Consider the following 27,501-nt stretch of genomic DNA (forward strand, 5'->3'; position numbering starts at 1 on the left):
TAAAATTGAGCAATTGAGGAGAGATGTTGAAAGCCAATGAGAATGTCATATTTCATTTCTTTCACTTCATAAATAAAAGTTAGCTGGTAATTTCTTGCTGTTGTGAGATTTATGGCATTTTCATTACATGTATACTTGTATCAAAACTTTAATTCCTACATCTTTGGAAGTAACAGCCAAATACTTCTGAGACCTAACAAATTAATACAAGGAATTATTCACTTTTTGGCAGCCATGAAAGAACGTAGCAGTGTGAACAGCTTTTTCATGTCATAACAGTGTGTGATTTTGCAAGAGCACTTTTATGTAAATGTTGCTGTTAGTTATTGTTAGTTACTGCTGCTCATTTCATTGCTCACAGCAATATAAGCTGTGCACTTAGATTCCTGCCTAACCTCACATTCAGAAATCGTGTTGTAAAAAACAGCATTGTTACACTTAGGTTTTGGGCTAATTGTAAGGCCTTCAGGAAGCACTGGGGCTTCTACAGCAGCCAGAGTTTTGGCAGAAAGATTGATAACAATGTTATGGGGTGGGTATTCAGGAGCAATGGAGGAAGGTGGAGGACGTTTTTGAGGAAGTGGAAGGTGGAATAAGTCAGCCAGGCACAGTCAGGAAGCTATGAGGCACTTATAGTTTTAGATCTTGACATTATCATAGATTTTGGACCTAATATATTTCACCATGTGCATCTACTTTGATTTGCAGTTTTCACTTTTCTTGGTGTACGTACAGTAGTAATATGTTATTTGCCAATCCACCTGTGCATTATGGTATGAAAATTTTTACAATATAATTTTTTTCTAGAATGAATAAGCTAGCAGGTGTGATCCTGCTTGGCACTGGAGGTGTTATACCACCACAAGGTGTAGAATATATGGAGACGTCTTGTGTTATAAAGGAAAAGAAGACCATACATCCCTTCGCATATCGGACTCATACACACAGCCTAGGTAAGAGACAACTCTGAAGTTAGTATCTTTCTACTGTAATTAATATATAAAATAGACAGAAAATGTAAGTAATAATTTCAGTTAAATTATATAGGGGAATTAATAGTAAATAATTTAGCTGAGACATCTTTTTTATCTCAGTGCACCCAGCATACAAAAAGAAGGCAGGTTGATGCATATAAATGGAGAGCATTTTGAACATTTCATGTAAGCAAGCATTTCATGTGGTATCCTGATATTTTCTGTACCTGTACTTCTCATAATGGATGTACGATGATTAGTTGAGAAAGTTTTCTAACAAGGAATTAGTGTGTTTTTACCATGCCCATGACATTTCTTCTTCTTTGTGTCAGGAACATATCCTGAAGTTAGGCATGTACTTTTACTTATATAGAATCGTAGAGGTCATATTGAGAATCCATGCCCAGAAATGCCATTCACTGGCATTATATAATGCTGAATTTATAGAAGCCCAAGCCCATGCCTACTGCTAGACCACACCTTCAGCAGTAGATGAGGGCTTTTATGCTGACGGACTCCAAGTAGCTCTTCTCACAATGAGCCTGTCAGCATGCAGGACATTAGATGGCATCAAACATGTACATCTGTCACAACACTATAGTCTGGTTGCATACAGACTCAAGTTTGTTTCTGAAGAGTGGCCTAGCCCCATGTGTTGGTTGCTATAACATTGTCAGTAGTTTTGTGGGATGACATTGTGCCTGTCCTTAGGTTGTTCCTAGTAGAAGATAGGAGCAGCTACATTTTTTGTGGTGGGAGGGAGGAGGTGAGGGCAGAACTTATCACGATCTTGCCCTACTCGTTCATGTAGTGTTTTCATTTACTACTTTATGCTAAGCATTTATATATTTTGCTAACTTTGGATAGCATGCTAAAACTTCTATTTTGTAGTGTTAATGCCGCAAAGATATGGTGGTGTCACCAGCATGAAAGGAGATAGTATACACAACACACTACTAGGTAGGTATACCCATCAAACTGCTCTTCAACAATATGTAAAGTATACATTGCTACTTAACACATGGATGAGGGGCACAATGAAAAAGATGGCTAAATATTACTCAGCTATTGGACCAAGTCCTTCATCAGATGTAAGCAAAACACAACTTGCACACATATGGCCACTGTCACCTGTGTTTGATAAGCCCTGACTGTGACGGCATCTGAGGTGAGCAAGGATCTTTGCTGAGATTAGTAGCTTAGGCACAGGGGTGGGGAGGGGAGGAATAGCAGGTTAGGGGTGGGACAAGATGCTTGCTGCTTGTGGGGACAGGGAGAGTTCCCACTGTGCAATCCAGAAAGACTGGTTTTGGTGGGGAGAATCCAGATGGCACAGGCTGTAAAGCAGTCATTAAAGTGAAGCACAGTGGGTTAGGTAGCATGCTCAACAACTGGGTGGTGTAACTACTCTTGTTTGACAGTTTGGTGGTGGCCCTTCATGCAAGTAGACAGCTTGTTAGTGATCATGCCCATGTAGAATCTGGCCCAATCATTGCAGCTAAGTTGGTATATCATATGGCTGCTTTTGCTGCTGACCCTGCCTTTGATGGAGTATGAGATGCTTGTGACAGGACTGTGTGATACAGGTCTTACACACAGATTTTTATTTCAATTTCATCATTTCACTGTACCTACTCAGGGTTCATCTTTTCTTTTCCCTACACTTCATCTTTTTCATCTTGTTTGTTTTTTTGTAATATTTCCACTCATTGCTTTGTAATTTTATGTATTAATATACTTTATCCTTTACCATGGATTCCTGTTCTTTATGTCTGTGCCAATACAGAGAACTTTCCCTATCACTAACCAGAATGCAGTCCCACATACTGTTTCTGTGTTGTTCCCTAGCTCATCGAAACACCCTAAATGGCGTGACTCTTAAATTACCCATCTCTGGTTGCAACCCACCCTTTCTCGGTGATCTCTCTCTGTTCAAATTCTGTCATCCCATAGCTTCCACCAACCTACTCCTGCAAAATGATGTGACTCAGGCCCAAAACTTTTGGCACTATCTCCATTCCATCTGTCAAATCTCGTGCACTACAAACCCAAATTCCTGTGCTCCACCTCCTAAATTGAAACCCTTGTCCTCCAGGAATTAGAGCAGTATGCACCATGCCAAATCAAGAAAACTCTCCAATTAATTCATTATACTACCACACTGGACTACCACTTTCCACCACCACTAAAGAGCCTCCATCAAATGTCCCCAACATCTAATCATAGCCGCCAAACCCTGCCTTGCAGATATGCTCCATTTACTTGAGAAACTCCCTCCTGCTAAAGTGACCCATCTCCTCTACCTTCAAATTACTACCTATTAACTTTCCAGAATTTCCCAACCTGGAACCATGCCTCATCATCATTCCCCAAATGCCTCAATGTGGAAACCAATCTCACATCTATAGAAAGAACTATGGTCCACCACCTAAAAACAAATCACAAACTTACAATCCTACCCAGCTATAAAGGCTCCTCCACTGTGGCTATGAACCATGTGAACTACCTGACAGGTATGTCCACCTAAAAGCTCTGACTTAGTTATACCATTCCAGAAATCCAGTTTGACCTCTGGTTGCTCCTCACTTCCTTAGGTCCATCCCAGAACATTTCCCCGAGTCTTATCTTTCTCCTCACCCTCACTCTTCCTGAGGGATATCTCATTGTGGCTGGTTTCTACGCCACTACAGAGAGAAGCTCTGACCTAGTGGATCAACTCTCACAGCCTGTTAACCGTACCTACCCTCGCATATAAAAAGACACCAGCCATTTTCTCCACTAACTCTTCAGTTTCTGTTCATTTGCCCTGCTCATCTCTGCCAGTGCCACCTCTCACTACACTAATATCTCCAATGCCCATGGCCTTGCTACTATTGAACACTACCTTTCTCAATGCCAGACTGATTCCAAGCCTACAAACTCTTTCCTGGTCACCATGGTCATCTATATCCTCACTAATAGTAACTGCTCCTTTGAAGGCATCACCAACAAACAAATCCGTAGTGCAGCAGAGGGCACCCACATAGTGCTAGCCTATGCTAAACTACTCATGAGCCATTTAGAGGTATCCCTCCTAACCACCCAGAATCCCAGTCATTCGTATGGTTCACATTCATTGTTAACATCTCGTGATCTGGTCCAAGACTGAGGACATGCTTTCCACATTCCTCCAGAACCTCAACATCTACTCTCTCATTTGATCCACATGGTCCTCTTCAACCCAAGCCACCTATCTTGATGTTGACCTCCACCTTGAAGATGGCTACATCAGTACCTTGATCCAAATCAGATCTACCAAACACAAGTAATACCTCCACTTTGACAGTTACTACCCACTCCATATCAAGAAGCCCCTTCTGTACAAGCTTAGCCACCCATAGTTGGTGAATCAGTGGTGAGAAGCAATCCTTCTCCAAGTATGCAAAGATTCTTAATGTCTTTGTATACTGAAATTATCCTCCCAGCTTTGCCCCAAAACACATCTCCCATGCCTTGTCTTCCCAGTCATCTACTGTCCCCCATATACCCACTGCCACCTTTCAACAAATGAGCACACCTCTTATGACTCGGTACCAACCACATAAGTAGCAACTGAATTACATTCTCCACTAGGGTTTAAGCTATCTCTTGTCATGTCCTGAACTGTTAAATATGCACCCCACCCTTCCCATAGTGATATTCCACTGTCCACTCGACCTACTGACAACCTACACGATACTGCCGCAAGCTGTGCTGTGTGCAATGGGGCATAGTAGTTAGCATTGCTGGTTGGAGTGCTGTGAGTTGCCATTTCAAACTCAACCATTATCAATTGAAGGTTGTTGAAATTTCTTAAGTTGGTAATATTTGTTTAGTGGGTCTATTTGATGCTAACATAAATAGAAGAATGACCCATCCAGGAATTAAGTCGTTTTCTGTCTGTACATTGGCATTCATAATAAATGTGCTGACAGTGCTAAGTGTTGTACTTCATTTGAAACCCTGTTGTCTGATTTGGACTTGATTGTGGTTATGAAGTGACATTGTTTGGTGGAGGTGCTATGTCCTTCGAACGACCTGCATCAACATTATTCCAATTAGGCAATGGCTATTGAATACATGGACATGAACCAGGATACATGCAGAACATCATTCCCAAGTTCCAGATATTCAGAGACCCAGTGGGTTCCAAAACTGCAACAAGTCAGCTGCACTTCAGGCATCCATCAGTGTTTTCTCGAGATACTGATCACCACATGATGAAATGGCTGAAAGGATTCCACTGGGTTACTAAATACAACAAGTGGGATGATATGATGTGTCTGGTAAAGGTGTACTTTTACTCGGATGGCATAACCAAGCAGTGGTTAGAGAATAATGAAGAGAAGATCAGTAGCTGGGGCAATTTGCTGGCTAAACGGAAGAAAACATTTGGTGACACTCAGCAAAAAGTCCACTTAGTGGAAAGATGACTGAAGAACAGGTCCCAATGTCAAGGAGAAATGACACAGTTGTAAATACAGAATCTTGGGCCCTATGCCAAATCATGAATCCGAATATGACAGAAGCCAACAAAGTCTCAAACTTGATAAAGGAATAACAAAAATGTTCCACCCTGGACTTGCCATTGTTTAACTTGATGAAAGGAGTCACACAAGATGTGTAGCACACTCTTCTGGTATAAGATGTCACAACAATAGAGGAATTCATAAAATGTTGCCAGCGAATAGAGGAAATCCAACAGAGAAAGTCAAATAAAAGAAGTCTGATTGACTCCCCAATGTGGTTCTTGTGGCAGTTTTGGAAGCCCACTACAACCTCACCTCTCTCATACACCAAGTAGCAAGAGAAGAAATAAAACAGTTTATGGCAGCCAGAACTATTGGTCTGAGTAAGCAAGAGATGGCAGCCGTGAATGTTTATGCCTTTTGTCAGGATGTAATGAAGAATGCTGAAATGTAGTATCAATCTTTAGCAGCAATATCCACCACCAGTTGAAAAAACCAGATGAATGGACTTGGCAAACTTAGACTTTTGCTGCAGGCATCAATGACAACCCAGCATCCAACCAATGTACGTACAACCAACTCCTCCACCAGGTATAATGCCCCGCAGAACAACAGATGTTTGGAGCACAGAGGACAACACACTGTTATGTTTCCACTGTGGATGCCGTAGACACAGTGTACACTAATGCAGAGAAAGATGATGATTGTTGTTATAGTCAATGTCTGCCACAAAACCCATCACTGTACCCTGGATGAAATCACTCCCCAACATCCCTTAGCTATTCACATTCACTGTACAGAGGTACCAGCCACTCACCTGGCTGCAGAGTTGAGGAAAACTCCATATATGGAGGTGAGGCTGCCACAGATGAAAATCTTCCATGTAATACAGTCACCAAGGTGCCAGTAAATCTCATTGACATCATCATCAACAGCCAGCCTGTCTGGATGCTACTCGACTCAGGGGCATCTTTTCCTGTAATGTCAAGTGCTTATTGTCACAAGTTCAAGAAGACTGTATTCTGAGATATTGAATTGACTGTGCCACAGGCCACAAAAGGGAGTTACGTCCAGCCGTGAGGAACATGTACAGCAAGAATAACTGGAAAAGATAGAACACAGGTCTTACAATTTTTCATTTGAACAGAATGTAATCATAATATTATTCTCAAATGGGACTCCTTGCAAGCATCACAGGCAGTCATAGACTGGAAGATCAGACCTTCAGATTGATGAATCTATTCCAACAAGCAACAATGATTACTCTGGACTGTTTTGTACCATTGAAAACTATGGTACCATGCTGTTGTCAATGAGACAAGTCCCAGTCATCATTCCGGATGCTCAGTTAAATTTTGAAGCTTTTTTTCTGTTGAAAAAAGGTACTCAGGCTCACAAAAGAAGGCTACGTGCTTGCAACAATCACAAGCATTGTAGGTGGTCAAGTTGGGAACTTTTTATTGCTAATCATTACAGGTCATCACAGCTCATTCCCAAAGGATTGTGAACAGGAACAGCCAGACAAGTCCAGTAAGGGCAGATTAGTGCTTTCCATGAATCATGCTCTACTGCCACTACATACAATAGGCTATGGCCTAACCAAGGAACAGCATCAGTGAATGTTACTGTTCCATGGCAATTTTTTGATGCTTTCAATTCTGGAGCCAAGAAAAGACAAAACACTGTATCAATAAAGGGGATAGTACACAAATTAGCTAGCACTGATATAGAATGCTGCCAGCTGAACAGTGCATCTGATACCACTTTCATCTGCAGCAGTGCCATTCCACCAAAACTGAATTGGTCTCTAGGGAAGGTTCCCAAAGTCAACAAATGAAATAGATGGATAAAAGTCTGCACTGACTACCTACCTAGCTTGCTACACTGTCACCAAAGCTGCACTGTTGCCAAAGCTCCAGAAATTGCAATGCTCCTTGTAGAAGACATCATTTCAAAGCAGAAGCACACTGTTTGATGATCTGTGATGGTGGAAAAATTTTCCAGTTCAGACTAGTAACAGAGGTAATTTCGCACCGAAATTTCACCCACAAAGTAACAACTGCCTACCACTGCCTGTTGTGGCACTCGCATGTAACACAGCGAAGCAAGACATTGCCGGCTACACACCATTCATTCTCTTCCACAGTCGCAAGACTGAAATGACAGTGGATACACTGCTCCCATTTCAACAAGATGACACCAGGACAGAAGAAGCAAGACAGCTGGCTTGCATATGGACCCTAGACACTTAAGAGATAGACTGAGAGCACCTCCCGGTGAGGTACAGCACAGGAGACTTGGTGTGGATTTTTGCACCTGTGTGGAAAATGGGACTATTGGAAAATTTACTTAAATGCTACTTTGTATTGTAGCATATCCTTTGTCACTTGTCAGATGTCACAAAGAAAGTTGAGAATAATGACCCTCCATCAAGAAGATAAAAGGGCAGAGACACTGTCCACATCCGGATGAAGCCCTACTGCAGTCCAGAGGCACAGCCTGATGTGGGGCTTCTCATTCAAGGAAACTGAATATCTGTTAAGTAACCATGAAACTTTGATGGCAGGGATTATCTTTGATGGTCATCATAATGAAAAAGATGTGGCAACATGATTAAAATGTAAGGACCCACCAGTGATGTCATAAAGAGGACCATTGACAAGATCAAGATCCATGGCACTGTAGTGATCCTAGATGAGAACTTCTGAAATAGTGGGTCACTGTTTCTCTGGGAGAGGGAACAATCCAGCAACCTGTGGTGCATGTAGTGTTGTGTCACAGTTAGCATCATGGGCTGGCATGCTGCAAGTCACCAGTTCCACCCAACCGTCTGTAATTATTTACCATTTAGTATTTATCATTTCTGAAAGGTTATTGAAATATCTTATGTTTGTAATGTTTGTATATTCTGGAATATTCAATGTCTGTATAAATAACTGCATGCTCTGACCAGCTGTCCAGTTCTCTTCCAGCTGTATGTTCGTGTTCATAAGAAGTGTGCATTTAGTGATGTATTGTACCTCATTGATGACCCTGCTTTTGGATTTGGACTTGATTGTATTAAGACATGACAATATCCTTTTCCATCCCTATTCCACCCTGCTCCCAATCCTTTGCCCTATGGCATGCAATAGATCTAGATGCAAGACCTATCCCATATATTGTCCCATTACCACCTACAACAGTATTATCACAGGTGTGTCCCATCCCACCAAAGACAGGGCTGGCTGTGAAAGCAACCATGTGATCTACCAACTTACCTGCAACCACAGTGCAACATTTGACTTGGTATGACCACTAACAAGCTGTAGGTTCTCATGAATAGTGGCCTCAAAACTTTGGCCAAGAGACAGCTGGACCACCCAGTTGCAGACGTCCATCTGACACTATGTGCTTCACTTTAATGACTGCTTCACAGCATGCGCCATCTGAATTCTTCCCACCAATACCAGCTTTTCTGAACTGTACAGTGGGAACTCTCTCTGGAACATATTCAAATGAATAATCCCCCTGGCCTCAGCCCTCACTACTCCCTATCCTTCATCTGCCTAGCCACTTCCCTACTGCCATTCCAGCACTAAACACGGCTTCTATCCTGCTAGCATACTTGCATAGTCAGTCCTTTCCTCTTGTCTCCTCTCCTTTTGCCTTCCCCTCCCCTAGCAAAGCCTCCCAATCATGTACTTAGCAGCCCACTATACAGTCCCCACTACGTCCCTGCACATCTTCTCCTTGCTAACCACTCCCTCCCCCCCCCCCCCCCCCCTTGCCCCCTGCGCCTCGCCCCACTGCCTTTTCAGAAAGATCACTGTGTTAGCGTCACTTGCTGGTGCGCTGCATGTCACAAGTTTAACCCAACCATCTGCAAATATTTCTCATTTAGTATTTATCATTTCTGAAAGGTTCTTGAAATTTCTTATGTTTGTGTGAATGTGTAAGGGTTTTGTCTTATCTATTTCTGATAAAGGGCTTACCATAGTCTGTTAGCTGAATAGTATGTAACAGTCTTTTTCATGGTACCTGTCTACCATTCAATGTCTCCTCTCTGTGGCGAGTAGCAATCTGTCCTTTTCATAATGTTGTTATTCCATTATTCCATACTAGATTTTCCATAGCTTGAAATTACTCATCACCATCTTTGAATTGGTCAGGTAATACAACTGCATTAAAGTATGTTATATGCTTTCTGTAGTGATATTTTCCCAGAGCTTTAGTACAAAAACATGAATCCTTATTGGATTACAAGGGTAATGGCTTAAAACACGAATAATCCAGGGAGTTACTGTTAAACGCAAGCTTTTGCAGTATGTTAAATTAATTTGTATTAACTGATTGTGAATTGGTCAGATTGTAATGTCATGGTCCATGAAACTTTTTCATTCCTGATGTTTGGCCAGAGCTATCTTGGACATTTTCAGAGGTGTCCTGGTTCCACTTAGTCTTGCTAACTGATGGGTTGAACATCAGGGAGTGACTTAAATACCATGAAAATTTCACTGTAACTGATCATAATGCATTTTAATCTCCAGATGTATTTAATCACATATGGCGATAAGAAAACAAATCTTTCATCTTACAACTGATAGTAAAAAATATGGCTCACTGTAATCTTTCAGGTACATTATATTAAGTCACAATCATTCACCAAAAGTGATAACAGAACTGAATTCTGATGCCCAGTGTCAAAACAAAGAATGTTATGACAAATATTTAAAGTTACAGTAACAGAAATTTCGCAACAAGTGGTATTTACCCCTTAAGAATCACAAGACATTTACAAATAGGTAGCAATTTCTTTAAAAATAAATCTTTGGCACAAAACTCTCTAAAACAACACATGAAAAATATAGATCAGTTAACTTGGCACATACTGAACTGTTGAAATATCCTTGGCACAATTGGCACACCAAAATTTACACAATTAAATGGTGCTGACCTTAGATGAATAGCTTTCACATATATTGCTCCATCTGTTCAAATCAATCTCTGCACTATTATAAATAATCAAATGGTGGCAGCTTCATAAATTACTCTTTCAGTAAAATGTCACAGCCCTTTGCATTACTTAAGACTTGTGGTTATAAGCACATGTTAGTGAAAGTCAAGCCAAACTTAATGCCAATTTTAAAATGGGGGATGAACAAGATAGAACGCAGGCATTCAAAACAAGCCCCTCAACTATACTAGAGATTAATGCACTAACACACATAGTTTAACAAGAACATCAGCACATGTCAGGAGACAACATTAACTCAACCACCAAATGACCCAAACATGACAGGAAGGATGCAGCTAAAAGGACAATGGTGGAACAAACCACAGTGACAGCCAAAACAATGTTGCTCATCATTGGTCAACCAGAATGTCTACAAAGTGACATTACTCACACTGAGGAGCCACACCTTACGTACCCATCGCACTGATGTACCATCCTGTGGCAGTAAAGAGGAATACAGACTAAATAGCCCCTACCAGAGCAGAATGCATGGTGAAGAACTTCTAACAGATAACTTCAACTCCGGTGATCACTGGCACAGCAGCTATTTGTCTACTTGCAAATGAAGCTGAGCACCCTCCTGACAAAATCTTGTCACATCACAATATGATAGGCATAGCACCCACCAGGGCACCTTACTCTGTAAAAAGCAGAGATACAGGGAAACATCCACTCAGCTCATACTCATTGCCTGTAGCTTGGTACTGCCCTTGGTGTTCACTGGTTGCATGTCTGTAACTACAGTGTAGACTGGCTGCTCACCAAACAACTCCAGCAGACAGTGTATTCACTTTTTCATTGCCAGGCAGACTGCTTGCTAAGATTCTGCACTAGCTGATGCTGCTTCACTTCCTGCTAGGCTATAGAAAAGAAGCCAAACAGCAACTGCAGCAAGGCTGCTCTGACATCAACAAGCATAGATGTTCGTGGAATGGCTCAGTCATGGACAATAGTTTGTCATTGCAGGTAAAATTTTGGTTCAGAAAACTTCAATTTGTGGATTTAGGAGCACCTCTGAAAATGTTCAGTGACTCTGTGAACAAACGGTCAAGAACAAAAAGATTTTGTAGACCACGACTTTAAAATCTGAAACATTCATCAGCAAATAAGGTAACCAGTCATGAAAACTTTTGTCGTGTGAAAATGTGTGTTGTTTTCATTGGTCTTAGATATAAGTTTTCTTATGACTATTGGTTCTTTTCCAGGCCGTGTTGTGTCAGGGTATCGAGTACGTGAAGATTCATCTGGTAGAGACCACTGGACCCTGCTAGGAAAGCGTGATCCACTCACACCACAGATGTTCTACCCGGTTGTCAATACAGAACCCATACATCATGGTGACAGACTGGTAAACTATATACAATAATTCTTATTGATGTTCTGAATGCTGGGAAAGTATTTTTGTATATTTTGCTTTGCATGTGTTGGAGATTAGTAGCATGCAAGTCATAGTCACCCTTTTTTCATTCTGCAGATGTATTTATTGTTGCATAAGTAGTTCTTGAAAAGCAGATTATCTGTGTAAGAAACTAAATACTTCAAGAAATATTTTATTGCTGTCCATTTGGCTAAATTAATAAAGGGATGAGAATTACTCCCTCCCCACCCACTCCTTTGTTCAAATGTTGGATTTTTTAATAAATCTTCCGTTTAATCACAATATACGAGGGTCGTCTACAAAGTAAGTTCCATTTCTATTTCTACCCGCAGCAGCACTATGATCGCAGTTCCGAGCATGCACAGCAGTTACTCTGACTCGAGGAGAAGACATTACGCCATTTTTATATCACTGCTGCTGACGTATGCTTTGTAGTGCTTCTTTATAATGTCAGCCGTAATTGGAAATGCCGCCACGTGTGAAATCAGATCTGTAATTCATCTTCTAAATGCAAAGAAAGTTAAAACAAAGGAAATTCATCAACAAAATCTGGAGGTTTATGGACAAAATGCTATGAGGAATTCAAAGGTTAGAAGATGTGTCAGACTGTTCAATGAAGGACGTGATCAGATGCACATTGCTGATGAATAGGTTCACACAATTGACGAGAAGAGTAAGCACAACCATAAGTTTACACTTAGTGCCCTTGCTGTGGAAGTTCTGCATATCTCATGATCACTAATTCATGGAATTGTTACTGAAAAACTGAAATTTCTAAAACTTTGCTCATGTTGGGTACCCAAAATTCTTACTGGGGGGGGGGGGGGGGGGGGGGGGACAGCAGATGGGCAATGCACTTCAGTTTTTGACATGCGATAATGAAGAAGGCAATGGTTTTCTTTCTCGGGTAGTCATGGAGGATGAAACTTGGGTGAAACTTGGGTATCATACGACACCCCTGAAACAAAACAGCAATCACTGGAATGGAGGCACTCCTTATCCACAACTAAGGTTAAGCCTAAGCAAATCTTGACACCTCAAAAAGTCATGTGCACCATTTTTTGGGACAGAAAAGGCATTTTGCTGATTGATTTCTTACCACGAGGCCAAACAATCAATGCACATGGTTACTCGAGACCATTAAGAAATTGCGCCACACAGTACAGAACAAGTGCTGAGGATTACTGTCAAAAGGTCTTGTTTTTTCCATGATAATGCCCGACCTCACATGGCGAATGTTAACTAACAACTCTGGCAGGAATTTCACTGGGACGCATTTGATCATCTCCGTACAGCCCAGACCACGCTCCTAGTGACTTTCATCTCTTCTTACACCGAAAATCTGCCCTTGGTAGTCAACACTTCAGTGATGATGATGATGAGCTGAAAGAACATGTTACCACATGGGTGAATATATATGTGGCAACCTTCTATGAAGAATGCATACAAAAACTTGTGCCACGCTATGACAAGCGCCTACAAAATTTGGGAAGCTATGTAGAAAAGTAGTTTAACAGTTGTAGATTTTTGTACAAAAATATTTTTTCTGTATCTGTACACATTTGTTTTATACAACCAAATGGAACTCACTTTGTGGACATAACTCGTATATAGTATTCACTTACTTCAAGCTCATAGGAACATCCATCAGCCAGAACACTGATATCAGGCAGTCGTCTTAGATAAAAGCTTCATGATTTGCTATGAATATACTTACATTTTACTAGATAATATGAAGACCACTCTGATATTGTGTAGGGGCTATCCTCTACAGTCAGAAACACATAATGTTCCTGAAGGTTAATTTAGAGAAACTGACTGAATCCCTTGAGAAGCACTGGAAGACTGTCTTGGGTGATTAGCTGTTTTTTTTATGCAGGCTGCAGAGGTCTGATAATACTTAAATGCAATAGTTGTGCAGGCCACAGACAAATTATTATTTCATCCTTATGCTCTGCAAACTGGTTCTGATTTTTTCAGGAAGACTGTCTTGGGTGATAAGCTTTTTTTTTTTATGCAGGCCGCAGGGGTCTGATAATACTTAAATGCAATAGTTGTGCAGGCCACAGACAAATTATTATTTCATCCTCATGCTCTGCAAACTGGTTCTGATTTTTTCAGGAAGACTGACTTGGATGATTAGCTGTTTTTTTTTATGCAGGCCGCAGGGGTCTGATAATACTTAAATGCAATAGTTGTGCAGGCCACAGACAAATTATTATTTCATCCTCATGCTCTGCAAACTGGTTCTGAATTTTTCAGTCATGCTAACAGGAGTATTATCACCTTGGAAAATATAATCTATTACAGGGATCTATGACTGAATCACTGAATAACACTGTCACCTAAAAATAGTTTTATAGAACATACCTGTTACTGTTTGTTTCAATGAGACTATAGAAACCACTGAACAGCATTATGCAATTCAAACTGTAGAGTTGTAGCCTCCAGTCATTTATTTAGTAAAACCATATACAGTGAAGGACTTCTGCAACAAGATCAAGTGGGACACAAGACACAAGCATTAACTGCAATGTCTGCTGAGTAGTCCACATGAGATAAACAGTAAATGTAAACACGACGACACATTGTAGGAACAGTAGACAGAAAAGGAGAGGTGGAGCTGGGGGTAGCAGTACCTGCTACTGTATGATGAACTGCAGGTCGGGGTAGCTGTGCCTACTGCTGTATGATGAACTGCAGTGGAAGCTGACTGCTGTATTGTGCTGACTGGAAACCCCATGAAACAAATATTGGTCTGGGACTCAGTCACAGCAGGCTGAAATAGTACTACAAGTGACAAGTGTCCATTGTGATCACAATCATGCAGCAGCTACAGAGCTCTGTAACACTGTGGCAGATGCCCATCCTGACAACTGTCTGAAGGTGTGTGCTGAGATCAGTGTACCAAAGGTGTACTGTGCATCGACCCTGTGTTTTTTAGTTCATTAAGTCAACTGTATTAAGTGCAAGGGGCAACTATGGCCACATGTTGAGAATTTCAAGTTTTAAAAATGTAAACCACACTCTTGAATGTCCACTTGAATTCGATGGAATGGAGCTGCTGTAACATTCAAAATTCTGTTGTAAGAGAAACATTCAGTAAGCAATTGCAATGTCAGTTGTGACCCATTGCATCTCACTATGACTTGAGGTAGACCTTCCAGATAAAAAAAGGGGAAAATAAATTAATGCATCATTTGTATGATCTTGGCACGTTGATGCCATCGGATTTGTGCCACCGCCCAATTACTTTGAGGAAACTCAAATCGAGTTCCCATGGGATTTTCAGAGGGAGCTTGAGCATGGCTTGGGCACTGTACAGGCTTATTTCATCAAGATCAGAACACTGAAAAAAATATTTCATAATTGAAAGTTTTATCCATACTAATATTACGAATATAAAGGAAACTCTGTCAAGTTTTCATGATTAAGCCACTTATCAGCTTCTGATGAAATTTGGTGTGGAGATAGCTTGATCCCTGAGGAAGAACATAGGCAGCTTTCATAAGTATGTAGTACAAGACACTTATTGATGTAAAGAATACTAAACAAATCAGGGAAAAATATTTATCTTTGATTTTTCTTGTGACCGGAATATTAGATCATGTACTTAATAAATACTCATATAGGCTCGAAGAGTTTTATTAATCCAAAATAACAGAAGGGAAAGAATCTGTTGCTGTAAGCGACTTCTGAATATACAGCTTTCTATTAATAGCAAGAAAAGAACAGCATAAACATAAAGTAAATGAGTTAGAACTCCAAGGAGTAAGTAACAAACATCAACACAGTGCTCCAAGCAGCGGACACACACTTGACAGTTGATGCCATTCATTTGTCACTGCACAGTCATGCAACTTGCACCACAACTTCATCTCTGAAAGGCACAATTGTAGCTAATGTGGGTGACCACAGCAGTTGATGTGTGCAGCGGTCGCTACAAGAGCCTCCCTGGAGAAAGCAGAGAGTGGAGTTCTCTGAAGCAGACCAGGAAGTGGACATATAATGGAGTGGGTGGCATACATAGGTTTTGTCTCAGTTTGTTGTGGTGGCAGGGCTGGAAGTCAGGGTGTCACATCTGCGCGATGTTGCAACTCTTGATTTCAAGGTGGATGATATGTCCCTGAAAATGTAAGCTGGTTTCACTCTGCTAAGAGACACAGTGGCCTGTTTTCCAATCACTATATGACTGTGTGCATGTGCGTGTGTGTGTGCGTATGCGTGTGTGGGTGTGGGTGTGGGTGTGTATGTATTTCAGTGGTGGCTTGATGCAGTCTGTACGTAACATGATGTGTGAACAGCTTCGAGGTTATTGTAAACAAAAGTCATTGGACAACCATGTCTGGAGATCTTTGTAGGTTTGTTGTGGTTTACATGTTTCCATAAATTGAGAAGGAACTCTGGTTGATCATCCATTTCTGACAGTAGGCTGCCAGTAACTAACTCCCATGGCAAGTGCAGTGTCTTACCATAAACAAACTCTGCTGTCAAGGACTCTATATCTGGTTTGTGTGTGGCTTGTAAGACCAACAGGACTGTGAGCAGTACAGATGTCCAAGATGTCCTATGGCATTTGAACTCAGTTTTCAGCATCCAATGCCAGAGTTCCACCATGCTGTTCCTAGCCAAATGACAACTGGTCATCTTGTGATGAATGTAGCTACTGATCTTCGCCAACGGTGCGTACAAGTCGGACTTAAAGTGTCAGCCTCTGTCAAAAATGATACGGAGCGGAGAGCTGAAACTCACAAGATCAGTGTGAAAGTGTTAGCTAGTGTTTCTGTGGAGATGTTGTTGGTTGTTACTGCCTCAGGCCATTGTGTGCATCTATTGGTCATTGTGAATATATAAGGTCAGGCGTTCAATGGAGAAAGTACTCTGACCCTGTCAAGATGAACACGAGAAAAGCATGAAAAAGCATCTGGGAACTCTCAGATCAGGTAATGAATGTGGAAAATGAGTGTGCAAAATGACTGTGCAAAGTTGGCAACACTGGCAAGTTCTCATCCATTCGTGGCTGTCTCTTGCTATCCCTGGCCACATGAACTGCTGAGCTACTAGCTCGAATGATGATCAGACTCCAAGATGACAAAGATTATGTGAGGCCTCGACCACCAGGCTGCAAAATGCAATGGGGAAGAAAGTGTGTGATTTACTGTGTCACACCTCACAATAAAATTTCATGTTCTCACCAGGTAGTTGTAACTTAAATTCCTCTGTGTCATGCAATATGGCATGTAGCTCGGGATCATCTAGCTGCACCTCTGCAAGTGCCATCATGTCCACAGGCTGTGAGACACTGGCCTCTCAAGAGAGGCAGTCCACATTCATATTAGTGATGCCATTACAATTGGCTCAACTACTGCAGGGAGCAAGTGTTGTGGTTTTTCATGAGAGAATATGTTAAGGGCCTGTAGTCAGTGTGTGTATATGGCTAAAAGTTCCCAATTGTATGTGCTCTATCTTTTCTGCGAAGGTGATAGCTTGTGTGAAAAATAAGCCAGCAACTGCTGCATATAGTCCACCTATTGTTGGAGGGCTGCACCAATGGCTTACTTACTGGAGTCTGCAACTAATGCCAGCATTGAGTGTTAAGCTTTTGGTGCTCTGTGGTTTCTATATGGTAGACAGTATTGTTGCTGCAGCATGTAGTAAGCATTGCTTCACATAGTGGAGAATGGCAAAACAGAGGCATGCCGGTGACCGAGGTGTTGTGAAGTAGGTAGTCACAGATAGCCTTGCTGACAGCAGCAGTCTACCAACAGACTGACACAAGGACGCACACAGACTGAGCGCCAAGCAAAGCCTGGAGAGTGCTGAGTAAGGGGAAGTGAGGCAGCATGCTAAGTTACGCTGCAATATACTTCAGGAGTAATAACAAAAGGCTACCACCGAGTATAAAAAACGTCCTCCTGCCGGATATAAATAGTGGAGCACAGGCAGCAACAGACAGAAGCCATTAGGAAGCAGTTCAGATCTGAGGATGGACGTGGTCCATGTCCGAATGTTCAATCTTCGTAGGTGACGATTCCGGAAGTCTGTTCCAGCTTGCAGGAGTCATCCGTTCGCCGCCAGATGTCAACTTCAGCTCTGGAGGTCGACCCGAGTTCGGTCGGCACCATGGCCGAACTTCCAGCAAGACCGGCCGCAGCGTGGTCTTGGTCACAGGCGCCGCCGGGGACTGACGCCCGGACCTCACAGCAACCTGGCCCAAGGCGCGTGGTCCGTCCATGACGGGACCTCGCGGACATCGCGACTGACGGCTTCCCAGCCGCCGGTGCAGCAGGCGGCGGCAGCTGACCTCACGGCGACGCGGCTCCCTGGGCGTGCCCGTAGTGGGGCGCTGGGCAGCGACGAGTTCATCTCAACCACAGGGCATCCTGGCTTCAGTAAAGCACTGGTGGCCTGAGGCTCCCGAGTGTGATCAGTGGCATGCATTGCGTGCATTGTCGGAGAATCTACACAACAGCAACCAGGCGGAGGGATCCGCAGGGCTGGGCAGCGACGACGAGAGAGAAATCGGAAAGAAAGTTCAATAAATAATTGTAAAACTCCGCACTGTCTCAGTCTTTGGCGCAGCCACTGTGTCTGCTGCTAACAAGTGGTGCAGAAGGCCTAACAGTATTGTGCAAAATTTGCTGCGGCACAGCTGGAGGTCTTCTTAAGGTTAGGAACTCGTGCAGCAGTGAGTGGTACTTTTCATCTGCAACTTGTATGACCTTGATGTCATACATACTGTCTCACAATGGTCCCCAGTGGCCATAAGTCTGGTAATATTGTCCACTAGGTGGGCATTTGCTATGTCTGGTAGGAGCTGGTAGTGAGCTAAGAAACCAGCACCTATAATTGCTTTGGCCTCATCTGCAACAGTAAAATCCCATGTGAAACGACTGAGCCCCAAATTCAACTCTTCATGCTGCATGCCATATGTCGCAATTCCTGAATTTGCAGCAGACGAGCTAAGCACAGTGGACAGGCCGCAACAGTCAGTGATGCTCTGGGCAGGATACTAATGCTGGAAACTGTGTCTATTAAACAATTCCAGCCTGATACCCTGTCAGTAATGAATAGGCACTGGGACATAGTTGGGCAGTCTTTGGTGAATGCAATCAACCATTGTTTGCATTTGGGGAGGTGCAGGGGCTAGTGAATGTTTTAGACTGCTCTATGAATCTTCTGTGGTATCAGCAACTTGGCAGGTAAGCATTGGATACTGACTGAGTCGAGGAACAGCACCTGTATCACTTATAGCTGCTTCCTCTATAGCAACTAGGATCCCGACAATCAATGAATAAGTAACTCTGCTCCAATTGTGTGGCATAAAAACTATCTGCAAGGAGTTCTTGGCAGCAGAAAAGGTCTACTGACTTGTGCAGTATGGTTGTGCTATTCACATTATGAAGAAACACCTCACCCTGCAGAGCTTGTATTGTCCATTTTGCATTTTACCATAAACGTAGGCGGTGTAAACCATTCATGAATTTGAACTTTTTGAAACAATTATTTGATAATTAACATTACCAGTCCTTTCTGATCTAGTGAAAGATTTGTCAATTTGACATAATGTGGCCTGAACAAGGACACTTACAGGCCTTGTGCTTCAAAATCCCATGGTATTCAGCAGCTGACTGTGCATTTGATTACAAGTCTGGTACAGTAGTTGGAAAAAATAATACAAATACCTTGGCATAAACTTGTACTGCAATATCTATGGGAGTGTTCTGAGTAAGTAGTATATTTGCTATCATTTTTGGTGGTGTGTTGACGTACATGATGTCAAACTTTCAGCGATGACAAATTTTCAGTACCCTCTAATCTAGCACTACCAGATAAATATGATAATAGAAGAAAATCTTTAATACATTACCACTTAAGCAACTCATGTATTAACATGCATCCAGGGAACATAGTGTGAATGAAAATGTAACTGAAATAGCAGGAAGAAAATGAGAGTTGCTATTTACAAGTATCTTATTAACCAGGAGGGTGCTAAGAGTAATCTAAAAAGCTCCAAGAAGCTCATAACCTCAAATATTGACCTGTGGAAATGTGACATGATCCAGTGAGTCATTTTCTAACTATTTCTTACTCAAACTGTGTTTGCATATGGAGAACATAATGGAAAACATACACCTCAGGATCGTCATCTTCCAACAGTGAAAAACTGTGAAGGCTTTCGACTTATCTGGGTAGTCATGCCCTAGTTTTCTGTTGATCCAGTAGCAACACTGAAAGGAAAAAAGTAGGTGGAAAGTCTATGAAACCAGTTTATGTGTCCATGCCCATTCAGTTGAGCACGAATTGTTCACAGTAGGTGGCTTGCATCTCCCAATATGAGAATGCTTTTATTTATGTGTTTCTAAATGTCAAAGACTTGATGTGTTTGATGATGAAATAACACAACTTCCTTTGTTACTCAAGCATCAGATCTGAATATTATCATGGTACTGTAATCTGTTTCATAAAAACTATTATTGCACTGTTGTCTTCCTTAAGACACTCCCAAGGACTTACAGCAGTTTTCACAAATAATGGTAGTGTATAAAATTCCATCTAATAATATAAACTTCCATCTACTAAGTCTCAGGATTTGTGTATCAAGTCCTATCAGGTTTAAGACTGCCATGGCTGGGAAATATGGTGTTATACTGTGTTGTTTATTGTTCATAATTAACTTATCTAACTCCTCTGTCCAATAGTTTTCTCATATTTTGCAGTCAAAAATACCCACCTGGGTAGCAGAGCATCTTAAAGCTCTGCTTATGGGATGGAAAGATGCGCTGGACTCTGACAGAATGTCCCTGGCTGATTCATGAGAGTTGGTTTTCCAGCCAGCCTGGAAGTGGTTTAGGCAGTTTCCCACATCCCACTAGGTGAATACTGGTTTGGTGTCCAAGTCCCACCTCAGTTACATGATTCACAAAACAGTTGAGGTATAAAAATTCTATCCTGGGGGTAAAGGGGTGGTGACAGAAAGGGTATTAGGCAAAAGGCCACCTCTTAAACTAACTGTACCAATACTGTTAATGCTGTGGTGTGGAACAAAGCCACAAGGACAAGATCATAACAGTTCAAAACAATTAATTGATTGTGTTGTTTGAGGGTTTCCTGACTTAATAACTGTTTAGATGTAGCAATAGCAGGCATTTTATGCAGGGGGCATGACTGTCAATTTTAACAGAAACCCTGTCATATCTGTCTCCGAGCAAATGGTGCAAGTTCTGTGAAAGTTAATCTAAGTATAAAGAGGCCAAGGGAAACATGATCCCTTGTCAGTGTAGTAAACTAAATAGATGTGATGAACACAGGCATCACAAAAGATTAGATCAATCAGAAAAAATCTGCTGCCCAATGTCAAGATAAGTGTCACAGCATGAAGTAGGGAAACACCAGACCATTATCATTTGTTGCATTGAAATGCTGGCCCTCAATAATTAAAGAAGCAACTGAAATATATAGAAAATCACTTAACTGACAGAGACACATCAGCAATGTGTTGATGGGGCCCAAACATTATCTGTCACACAGCAGTCATTGCAGAAAAGACAACAATGATTAAGAGGGCTCGAAGACAGGGCAGCAGGGCCAGGGGTCTGCAACTTGCTGGGCATATACACTGGGGTCTGAGGCGTGTTATCCGGTTTCCCATGAAGCACAGCACAAGGCCTGAAGACCATTTCAGTTGCAGTCTCTGCATCCTCTGGCCCCTCCTGCTCTTCTAATGGGGTACCATACAAATTGATTAGCCCTAACAATTACCTTGAGTCACAATTAGAAATAACAAGCAGCTGCTTAATTTTAAGTTTTTGAAAACAGCCACAAGTTGCATGTAGTATTTTTTTTTTTATTTACTGGTTTTGTTCTTCAAATGAAAGATTAATCTTTGGCACTGTCAATGTCATCATTTTACCACTGTACTTTAAATGCAACTTTAAGTATAATAGCACAGCTAGTTTAATCTTTAGACCTATCAGCCAACTTTAAATTCAATCTTTAGTGCTGTCAGCCAACTTTCAACTGTATGTTCTGATGATGCTCTTGTTCATTTGGAGAATAAAACTGGTAAATAAAAAATCAGTAAGGGTGACTTGCAGTTGTTTCCAAAAACTTACTGTTTGGTTGGCACTAATCATAATGTCAGATGATGGCTGAGTAACTGCACAGCATATCTGCAAAGCAGCTGCTTGTTATTTCTAATTGTGACTCAAGGTAATTGTTAGGGCTAATCAATTTGTATGGTACCCCATTCGAAGAGCAGGAGGGGCCAGAGGATGCAGAGACTGCAACTGAAATGGTCTTCAGGCCTTGTGCTGTGCTTCATGGGAAACTGGATAACACGCCTCAGACCCCAGTGTATATGCCCAGCAAGTTGCAGGCCCCTGGCCCTGCTGCCCTGTCTTCGAGCCCTCTTAATCATTGTTGTCTTTTCAGCAATGACTGCTGTGTGACAGATAATGTTTGGGCCCCATCAACACATTGCTGATGTGTCTCTGTCAGTTAAGTGATTTTCTATATATTTCAGCTGCTTCTTTAATTATTGAGGGCCAGCATTTCAATGCAACAAATGATAATGGTCTGGTGTTTCCCTGCATCATGCTGTGACACTTATCTTGACATTGGGCAGCAGATTTTTTCTGATTGATCTAATCTTTTGTGATGCCTGTGTTCCTCACATCTATTTAGTTTACTACACTGACAAGGGATCATGTTTCCCTTGGCCTCTTTATACTTAGATTAACTTTCACAGAACTTGCACCATTTGCTCGGAGGCAGATATGACAGTGTTTCTGTAATGTCTGCCAATACAACACAACCTACCGCCAACATAATGCAGGAAGATCACCCTAGTCAACTTCTACACATCTTCTGGCTGCTTATGAAATTTAAAGCACAAGAATTGAAATGCATAGCAGATCTGTTATTATAGCACATTATTTTTACTTTATTTATCTTTTTTTCCTTTCTTATTTTGGTGTTCTGATTTTTAAATATTCCATTTTCTTCAGTTAGGTTGACAACTGTCAATTTTATATGCAGTTTTATATATACCTTCAGAGCTTATTTACATTATTCAGTTTATGGCATGGAGCATCTATGTAAAGATTTAAATTTCTTTCCCGGTAGGGAGTAGACATTGATTTTCCTATCTTTACTTGACAGCAATGATGTCTTATAACATCATCATAATGTTTTTTCTCCTTGAGTATCTAGAACATGTATTCTTAGCAAATAAAATATCTGAGCATTTGTTTTCTTCTGTATTCTCCTTTCTAACTCCCCTGCTTTTGCTACACACATCTTCATAGTTCCCATATTTGATGGGTATAGTTCAGTTTCCACTTTTAATGGACATCTTTTCATCATTTGCTTAGCAAAAGAAAAGTAGTCACTACTCTTGGTAGTACACTGCATGTGACAGGTGTGGTGTTCTGCTTCAGTCCTTAGTCTCACATATAATTTTAGCCTACCACAGTCAGCTGACAACGCATATACTCTGGCAAGAATAAGAGAATTTCATCTTTTACAGCCTGAAATTTCTCATATCTTCTACTCCGTTCTCCTTGTGAACCAGGTGTTAATTTGAAGCTCAGTAAAGTTGTGACATGAGCTTTGCCAGCTCATTTTTAGTTGGTAGTGCAGTGCCCCGCGTGGTGACAGGAGTCACAGTTTGAGTCCCTGTTCAGCATGCAGTTAGATTTAAGTGGTTGAAAATGATCAGTGCTGCAAATTCATTTACTCTACCTTGCATTTAAAGTTGTGAACCTGTGATGAAGTCAGCTCTCCAATGTATGCACTAAAATCTCTGTCATTGAAAGCTGTTGATTTCTCATAAATTAAATTTATAAAATTTAGTTTACTCATTGCATTATGTAAACAGACTTCTATTCCATGTTCCCACAGTGGCTGAAAACCCCTTTAAGAATCACAGTGAAATTTTGAACACAAATTACCATTTATGACAGACAGCAGTACTTCGTTAAGTTTGAGAAACCCCTTTGTATGCTGGATAAGCAGTTAGATGTTGTACACTGCAGAGGCATGATGGATCACCTTCACTTGTTATGGATGGGAATACACATCAAAGCAAGTGAAAAAAGACAATGCAAACTTAATATTAGTGAAGTGCAGAAGTGTCCCAAAGTTTCTCTGCCCCCCCCCCCCCCCTCTCTCTTACACACACACACACACACACACACACACACACACACACAATAACAATGGATACCGCCCCCCCCCCTCTCTCTTACACACACACACACACACACACACACACACACACACACACACACAATAACAATGGATACATAATACAAGAGATATCAAGTGAAAACAGAAATAAACAGTTATGAAAAATTAAATTTTGAATTGAATATATACCACAGTAGATTGAACACAATATTAGCAGCATTTTTATTGCTGAAAAAAAAAAAAAACAGCTCCTTAACATCTACTAAGATACAGCAGCACATTTATTGCCGTAAAATCATCCCTCAATCTTACAAATGTGTTAAGAGTCAGAATGGGAGATTATATGGGTAAGGATAAATGTCAAAGGTATGGCTAAAATGGTAACTCAATGTTTTTATCATCAACCCACATCATGCATCAGAGTGATGGAATGCTAAAGGGAAAGCTTGGAACAGATCGTGCCTTAGTGATAGGAGTAATTACAATCTGCCTGAGAGGTGCAGGGCCAAAAATTCATAAATTATTGTACTAACTTTGTTTCCTAAAATTTATTTTCAAATAGGAATCCAACCACAAGGCTAGTTTAGCATCATTTTGTTTGAATGAATTGTTACAGAAATGTCAAAACATTTAAGATGCCCCGTTGCAACCAGGAAATGATTAGAAACAAGCATTATCAGCAAACATTCAGATTTTGGGAAGAGAATTTCTGGCACAAATTTATACTTGCTGCAGGATTTATGCTACATTCATTCATGTTGGAAGATAGTGTGAGATGGGTAGGTCCCACATCACTTCAATATTAATAAATGACAGATCCAGATGAGACTAAATGCTTTCTGTCAAATAGCTGAATGAAATTAAAACAAACATAAGTACAGCTACATGTTGAGTGTTCAGTGAACTCAATGCCTGCTGAGATATAACCAAAAAAAGTGTTCCACTGCATTGTAGTGGTAAAATTGAGCAAATTGGAATGCATTTTGTAATAATTATTTACTTACCATCATCCTTTGCCTTAAAACAAAAAAAAAGACAATATTGATGGAGTTCCTTGAACTCTCTTCAGGGGAATTTCTCTTCACATATGCACTGACTATAGCTTTATTATTATATTTATTTTTATTTACTTAGGTCACTAAAATTTGCATGGACGTAAGACGTGTTAAATTATTACAAATTATGCAAAAGTAACACTTAAAAAACGCTTAAAAGTAACACATAAAAAACACTCTTGCAAGAGGAGATATAGGTGTAAGACAAAATACACATTAATAGGTATAGACAAAATTACACTCAAAAAAGTTAAAATGAAAGTAGATCTTAATAGCTACATAAAAGACATAGTAATGTTAATAATGATTTCAACTATCGTAATGCATAGAAGTATATCAGATTTAATTAAAAGAAAAGAATTAATTAGAGTTAACATAATTGAAATATTCTTCAACCGAATAAAAGGAATTATCTATGAGATAGTGTTTGAGCTGCTGTTTAAATTTGGGAAGCTCATGGACACGTGATTTCAGTAATGGTAGAAATGTATTGAACACCCTGCAGCTCATGTAATGGACTCCTTTTGGTACAATACTAAGGTTTTTTAATTCATAATGTAGATCCATCTTCCTCCCGGTATCATGGGTGTGTTGTGAATCATTGGTTTTGTATAGGTGCTCATTTTTACCAATGAAACATAACGGGGAGTAGATATATTGACTTGCAGTTGTTAGTATCCCTAATTCTCTAAAGAGGTTTCTATGAGAATGTCTAGGCTGGACTCCGTTCATTATGGTAATAAGTCTCTTTTTGGGCAATGAATAGTTTTTTTGGAAAGTGGCTGGTTACCCAGGAAACTATGCCATGCAACAGCATTTCATGGAAGTAACTAAAATAAGCAGTTTTTGTGGTCCAGAATGAGATTTTCACTCTGCAGTGAAGTGTGCGTTTGTATGAAACTTCCTGACAAATTAAAACTGTGTGCCGGACTGAGACTCAAACTTGGGACCTTTGCCAGGAAGTTTCATCTCATTGCACACTCCGCTGCAGAGTGAAAATCTCATTCTGGAAACATCCCCCAGGCTGTGGCCAAGCCATGTCTCTGCAATATCCTTTCTTTCAGGAGTGCTAGTTCTGCAAGGTTCACAGGAGAGCTTCTGTTAAGCTTGGAAGGTTGGAGACGAGGTACTGGCTGAAGTAAAGTTGTGAGGATGGAGCGTGAGTCGTGCTTGGGTAGCTCAGTTGGTAGAGCACTTGCCCGCGAAAGGCAAGGTGCTTGGGAGTTTTGTTGATGAGGATGGAGATGTCATCAGTGAAAAGAGTAAAATGAGTTTTCAAGCTAGTACATAAGGGAATGTAACTGATGAAGACGAGGAAGCGAATGGGACCAAGTACAGAGCCCAGAGGAACACCACAGTAAATAGAGCACCAGCTAGATGACAGAGTGCCCTTCAGAGTCGTTCAATATGACCTGCTTTCTTCCAGTTAGGATTTAATCCATGAGCCATCTGATCCACTTATATCTTGATATTCAGCCTTTGTTAAGAGGATTTCATAGTTAACACTATCAGAGGCCTTAGAAAGGTCACAGAAGATACTGGCAGGAGATAACTTATTACTAAAAGACTCTAAGATATGATGGGTGATGGAGAAAATAGCTTATTCTGCTGATATACCCCACTGAAATCCAAAATGTCTACTGTTTAATACCTTATAATGAATTAGGTGGTCAATAAGTCTTTGTGAACCAATTTCTCAAGGTTTTAGTTGTGAAAAGGGAGACAGACTGATAGTTGTAACGTCAGTTTTATCACCTTTTCCAAAGAGAAGTTTGACGATAGCATACTTTAGTCTCTCAGGAACAATCCCATGCTGTATGGATTCATTGAATATATAGCACAGTATTTTGCTTATTGACTTATAGCATTCCTTCAGTAATCTTGAAGAGATACCATCAATGCCAACAGAATTCTTGCTTTTCATCTCCTTACTTATATTCTAAATTTCATGTACTGCGACAGGAAACACTTTAATCTGCTTGATTTTTTATTAATGATGTTTTGAAGGGATAACATGGTTTCATTAACAGAACATGTTTTTCCAGTTTGGGCTGCTGATGCCAAAAAGTGGTTGTTAAAAATGTCGATAATTATTTAAACTTTTTCATGAATGGTATCATTTGTTTTAATTCCTATGGTGTTTACTGCAGCAGGGACTTTACCTGTTTCCCTTTTTATTATGTCCCATATGGTTTTAATTTTATTATTAGAAACATCAATTTTTGATTTTATAGAAATACTCTTTGTCCTCCTTAGAATTTTTCTAAGGATATTGTTGTATAGTTTGTCATGTTTTTCCTTTTCTAGACTATAACTGTATTTGAGTGAGGGATATAGATTCCTTTTCCTTCTTCAAGAGGATTTGATGCCGAAGTTAACCAGTTTTTATTATTGTAGGTTTCACATTTGAATTTGGAAG

The 27,501-nt window shown here is 40.7% G+C and overlaps 1 protein-coding gene across 1 annotated transcript in view; it reads left to right on the top strand.

Moving 5' to 3' along the window:
* LOC126272234 (peptidylglycine alpha-hydroxylating monooxygenase) overlaps positions 1–27,501 on the top strand; it is a 207,806-nt gene that overhangs the window by 167,665 nt on the left and 12,640 nt on the right. The window contains exons 7-8 of the mRNA XM_049974936.1: positions 808–953; positions 11,663–11,805. Coding sequence (XP_049830893.1) covers positions 808–953; positions 11,663–11,805 — 289 coding nt within the window. The remainder of the gene's footprint in view (positions 1–807; positions 954–11,662; positions 11,806–27,501) is intronic.

The sequence above is a fragment of the Schistocerca gregaria genome, chromosome 5, assembly GCF_023897955.1.
Source record: "Schistocerca gregaria isolate iqSchGreg1 chromosome 5, iqSchGreg1.2, whole genome shotgun sequence".
Taxonomy (NCBI): Eukaryota; Metazoa; Arthropoda; class Insecta; order Orthoptera; family Acrididae; genus Schistocerca; species Schistocerca gregaria.